General features: G+C 42.7%; 1 protein-coding gene across 1 annotated transcript; it reads right to left on the reverse strand.

Annotated features, from left to right (window-relative positions):
- Positions 1 to 3,735: 3,735 nt before the first annotated feature.
- Positions 3,736 to 4,246, reverse strand: LOC125540003 (uncharacterized). Its single transcript, XM_048703567.2, has one exon. It carries the CDS (start codon positions 4,188 to 4,190, stop codon positions 3,855 to 3,857), a length of 336 nt encoding a protein of 111 aa, XP_048559524.1. The 5' UTR covers positions 4,191 to 4,246; the 3' UTR covers positions 3,736 to 3,854.
- Between the last annotated feature and the right edge of the window lie 1,877 nt (positions 4,247 to 6,123).

A 6,123-nucleotide genomic window follows, 5' to 3' on the forward strand; every position in this document is an offset into this window, starting at 1 on the left:
TGGTGGCGCGCGCGAAGTGAGGGTGTAGTGCGCGGGGGATTTGTACGTGTGATTCGTGGTGCTTTGTGCGTGATGGCAACGGCCGCGGACCTGTGTTGGTGGAAGGTGGTTGAGTCACACATTTCATGGCATGATTTTTTCGACCTGTAAACCGTAGAACAATCGTTCTACGGTGTTATATTTAGCCAAATAATGAGTACAAATACAAGCCTCCAGGAGGCCAAAGGGAAAAAATAAATCAACCTACACCTTCTCTAGGTAAAGAACCAAACATGTTACAAATTATTACTGATCCAGAGCTTGAAACTGCCAATATGCTTTTCCTTGATTTTGAGTTGAAGCAGATTCAGATCCTGCTTAAGGAAATATCTCCAACTTCGAAGTGTCTGCTGCAGACCTCTAAATACTTTGCCATTTCTTTGGGTCCAAATTTTCCAACATCCAAGAATTATAATTTCTGAGGAAAATTTCTTGGGTAGATGTTCTGATGCAAGGAGAAATTCTTCATAAAGTGATGTGCCTCTTTTCTTACCAGGAATTAGTGAATTCCAGCAGTCCTGAGCAAAAGTGCAGCCCCACAGAAGGTGTATTACTGTCTCTTCAGCACTCTGCCTACAGTTTGGGCAATGAGGGTCATCTAAGTGCATTCCTTTCCTTTGAAGCAAGGCTCTAGTGTTTATTCTCTCATGGGCAGCTAACCAGAAGAAAATCTTGTGTCTCAGTCTGTTTTTACTTTTCCAAATCATCTTGAAAATTGGGTGCTCCTTCGAGTTTGGGATCAAGCTGTTGTAAACTCTGATGGAGGACAAATTAGCCTTCCCTTCATGGCTCCATTGATCATTTGCAGAATTTGTCAACCGTGGGAAAAGATTATCCAGCTGCTAAAGTTGATTGAAGGCTTGATTTGATAATGGAAGTTGGAAGTTGTCTATACCGTCATCTGCCGCATGATAATGTTGGACAAAGATAGAATGATTTGTGGAGAAGGAATGAAGCTGTGGGAATTGGATGTATAGTGGCTCACCCATCCACTTGTCCTGCCACAATAGAGCAGTAGCACCTGAGACAACCTTACATTCCATAATATTCTTAAAATCACCCAGAAGAGAGATGTGTGCTTTCCACCAGAAGGACCCAACCCTAGCATCAGTTGGTGGCCCATGTTGATAATGCTTTTCCCAAATCAGATTAACCCAAGGAATATCTGCCAAATTTAGGAACTTATGTAAATTCTTCATGAGAAGTGCCTTATTGTGGGTTGCAATATCTAGAATGCCAAGTCATCCCCCAAATCAGATTAACCCAAGGAATATCTGCCAAATTTAGGAACTTATGTAAATTATTCATGAGAAGTGCCTTATTGTGGGTTGCAATATCTAGAATGCCAAGTCATCCCCCAAATCAGATTAACCCAAGGAATATCTGCCAAATTTAGGAACTTATGTAAATTCTTCATGAGAAGTGCCTTATTGTGGGTTGCAATATCTAGAATGCCAAGTCATCCCTGCATTTTGGGCTTGCAAACTTTCTGCCAGGAAACAAGTGTTGTGCCCCCCTCCTCTATGTTCTCCAAAAGAACCGCCTGAGGAATTTGTTAAGCTACTCAATAACTCCTGCTAGAAGAGCCATTGTGCTCATGTAGAAAATTGGCAGTGAAGCAAACACTGACTTAATCAGAAGCAATCTACCATCATAAGATAAAAGTGTTGAGCATCCAGACAACCTTATGTTAATCCTCTGTAATATAGGGTTGAAATATTCAATTTTTGGTTTGATGTGCTCATTGGAAGGCCTAGATAGGTGAAAGGAAAGCTTACACACTTGCAACCAAGAAGTGACAGCAGACTGGGCAGTTCATCTTCAGGTACATTGATTGGAACCATGATCGATTTCTCATAATTCACCTTGAGACCAGTGAAAGCAGTGAAGTGTAGAAGAAGGTTTTTAATATGAGCAAGTTGCACTAACTGGGCAAGTAAGACAAGGATGGTATCATCTGCATATTGGATTACTGGGAATTCAGGACAGACTTGACTAGGGATTGGAGGATTGATAAGGTTATTTCTCATGGCTTCATTCAGGATGGATTGGAGGATGTCTACTGCCAGAACAAATACGAGGGGGGATAAAGGATCACCTTGTCTTACTCCTTTCTTACAGAAGAAAACTTTTCCTGGCACACCATTTAGAAGAACAGAGGAACTGCCAGAGGAGAAGATCATGTTCATCCAGTTGATCCACTTGTCACCAAAGCCTCTTGCTTTTAGAATAGAAATTATTGTTTTATGCTCAATTAAGTCAAATGCCTTTTCAAAGTCCAATTTGAGTACTATAATGGGTCTTTTTGACTGATGACATTGGTGGAGATATTCAAAAGCCCATCCCAGGCAGTCATGAATAGTTCTTTGTTTGATAAAACCATACTAATCTTTATGCACCAACTTTAATATTACTGTTTGGAACCTGTTGGCAAGGAGTTTTGTGATGATTTTGATGGTGCAGTTACGCAGAGAAATGGGTCTGTAGTCATTGGTGTTTAAAGGAGAATCTTTCTTTGGGACAAGGGTTGTGAAGGAAGCATTGATGCTTTGCAAGGAGATTTTTTCTTCATGAAAATCTTGAATTAACTGATAAAAATGATATCACACGTCATTCTAGTGAAGAACAAACAAATGATATCACACGTCCCAGATACAATTTGTACATACATTCCCCGAATAAAAAGCAACTCAAACCACAACGAGAACGTGTGCATTTTTATGGGTTTACCCAATCGGGCTTGCTAAGTCTGTCGATTGAGACTTCATTAAGTCTCAGTCGATGCTATGTCCGCGAGATGTTACATTGAGATCCGTGTAAAAAATGTTTTAGTTTCTTTTTTTCTCTTTTTTATGTTATGTCACTTGACTAGGACCTAACCACACCCTTACCCAATAGGTGCATGTTTGGTTTACATGATAGAATAAGAAAAACAAATTACAAATTGAATGCCATGTTCACTTAAGTCATTGAGATATCTTCATGAGGTCTTAGCTGATGCTAAGAACCCTTAGAAATCAGGTCAATATGAATGCAATCTTTAGGAATCTAGTGTCTCCATTCCTATGAAACGAATGCTAAATATAGAGAAAAATACAGTTGGTGAAAGTTCCATCGGAATCCTCTAAATCTAATGAGCCTTGGAGATAAGTATATACAATTAGATCGTTCGGTGGTCTCGATATCTTCATGTAATTTTATTATGTTTGAGGTGCTTTGTACTTCCGGTGAACTATGATTATAGACCTGAATCATTTTTGCAAAAAAAATACAATTAGATTTTTGTGCTGGAGTATATATTTTGTGAACGTAAAAAGAAAAAGGAAAACATAGATTAGCTCATTTGTTGGTCCGAGGAAAACACTTTTGAATTGTTGAATTTTCTTGTTCTATAGTTTCTCTTGCATGTAGGATATAGCACCACACGGTTCAATATAAAAGTAGTAACATTCTTTTTTTTTTCAGAACAAAGGCGCAGGGAAACATTCATGTTTCTACTTGTAAATGAAACTGTGCTCAATGACTTAGGGTGTGTGAATTCATAGGAATGAATGTATGTGCTAATGTGCATGTGTTTGTGAGCGTCAACGTTTGTATTGTCTGCGCTGAGCTCGAGTTTATATGTAAATGAAATTAAAATAGCAGCGTCATCTTTATATATAGGCGTTGAAGCCAAAAAAATTAGCAGTGGCGGGACACAAGGACATCTTTTTTTCTGATAAAGAGAGACACAAGGACATCTATAGTAATGTAGCCCCCGGCTGTACTTGGGATCCATTCGCGGCTCCATTCTTGTGCCGTGACTCGCCGGCTGACTACCTACACCAGTCGTTGCAATTGTCGGCCTTGCAGCGCTGGTAGCAGGTGCCCCACTGGAAGAGGTTGTTGATGAGGCACTTGACCCGGCACGTCGACTCGCAGATCTGACAGTCGATGGTGCTCAGCACCTTCCTCGCGGTGTTCCCAGCGCCGCCGGCGCGGGTGCCATTGCCGCGGCCGTCGGCGTCTGCTTCGATTGTCACGGCCACCTCTGGAGCCGGTGGCGCCTGCCCATCCACGGACTGTGGCCGCACGTCGGCCGACAGGAGGAGGAGGAGGAGGAGCACGCACACCGCTCTCGTCTTCACGACGGTGGCTCGGCATGGCGCCATGGATCGGTTGGTTCGTGCACGGATTTGTGCGTGCAGATGTGTGTGTTGTGTTCAACTTTGACTACTAGGACGGTGTGTGGTCTCGCGCGCGAAGTGAGGGATTTGTACCGTGCGGTTCCTGGTGTTTTGCGTGTGATGGCAGCGGGCGTGGACCTGTGTTTGGTGCATTGTGGTTGAGTCACGCGTTCCATGGTTCAGTAGCAATGCATGCGTAGCGAGGCCTACCTTATTTGATTTTTTGTTTTTGATAACGACCACTTTTATTGATTCATAACGTCACATCAAGCGAGCACGCATTCAGTTTCTGTATGATTAAGATACACGCGGCCAACACCACACATGGCCCATCTAAACACTGGGAACTGATAAATTCAAAAATACCAAAGAGAATACCCAAGACGAATGGCACAGGATACACAGAGGTTGAACCGAAGTTCAAGTTTTTTTAGTGTTACAAGAGATAAGTTAGGGCTGTTGCGCGAGGAGAGGTATTCACACCAAGGCATAACGTGTACCCTTAGACTAGGTTCTGAAAACCTCTACAAGTCCAAAGTGTAAATTCGTCAACAATGTTTCAAACGGTGAGGCGAGGGGGGTGAGACTCATTGCGTTAAACTTTTTTGTTAGGTGAGCCACAAATCTTCCAAAGAATGGCAAGTAGGATGGTAGGCCAAATGTCCGGAAATAGTCCAGGAGGAGTAGCAACGTCCCAAAGCAACTGCAAGGAGCCAGGAGGAGGCATCCCCATTCATTGCCAAATGGCCAAGGACCAATGGCAAAATGATGAATAAGTTCATTTCGTCTTCAACTAGAGCGTTGCATGTCGGGCATGAGCTTTTTTGGCCCATGTGCTTTTGGAGAATATTTGCCTTGGTGCCGAGCTTGTCATCATAGAGTAGCCAAGTGAAAACCTTCACTCTTACGGAAACTTTTCAGGACCAGATGCAGTCAACATTGCGGGCAATGGCATCTTCAACCATGAGGTGGGAACGAGCTTCTTTGGAGGAGAAGTTGAGCACATGGCTGAGGATTCTGTGGCCTGTTGGTTCTCGAGGCGGAAATCCTGCAACAATGAAACCAACACATCCAACTCGACAATAGCAACATGGTTAGGTGATTCTATAGGTTAGCAAGTAAACTATTCTGCAAAACATGTGACACTAATACTAGGTGGTTTGTGGAGTGGGGAAATAATTTTGGGACTGTAGGGCGAGGGGGAGGCGGGTGAGCCAGGTATCAGTCCAGGAGAACATAGTGAGGCCATTACCGGTGAGGACAAAGGGAATTTTTTGTGGTGTGGGCAGGTGGACGTTTGTAATTTTCGTGAGGAAGGAAAATGGTAGTTGGATTAGGAAGGTGTAGTGGGTGTTGTGAAGTAAACCAATGGACCCAAGGTCCATCAAGTGAAGAAAATAGTTTGAAGACAAACTTAAAGACAATTATTCCGAACATGCAGGTTTTGAATGCCTAAACAACCAAAATAATTTGGCTTGCGAACATTTATCCAGGCAATAAGGCACTTGGCACCCACGCAACTCTCTTTAGATGTCCAAAAGAAGGCACATCTAATCACATCAATCGCTTTAAGAACTTTTGGGGGAATATGGAAAATAGACTAAGATAAACTCAGAGTGAATCTAAGACGGAGGAAACTAGGGTGGGATACCCGGAGTAAATAACAAAAAAACCATCACATTTGGGGCTAGGGTTCTAGTTTACTACCACTATTCTTTTTTCCTTAAAAAACTACAAATTTGGGGGCCCGCTGGTTACAAATTACACTGATTTGAGGCTTATCACGTTTTAAGATGTTTGTCGATAGGGCGGGCTAACCTGTCGGGTCAATACATGACATGGGGCTGATGGCCGTGAGCCCTAGCTGTTAACCCCCACCAAAACAGTTTGCCCGTGCTCCTCTCTCTCTCTCTCTCAT

The sequence above is a fragment of the Triticum urartu genome, chromosome 1A (genome assembly GCF_056163025.1).
Source record: "Triticum urartu cultivar PI428250 chromosome 1A, HENAU_Tu73, whole genome shotgun sequence".
Classification (NCBI taxonomy): domain Eukaryota; kingdom Viridiplantae; phylum Streptophyta; class Magnoliopsida; order Poales; family Poaceae; genus Triticum; species Triticum urartu.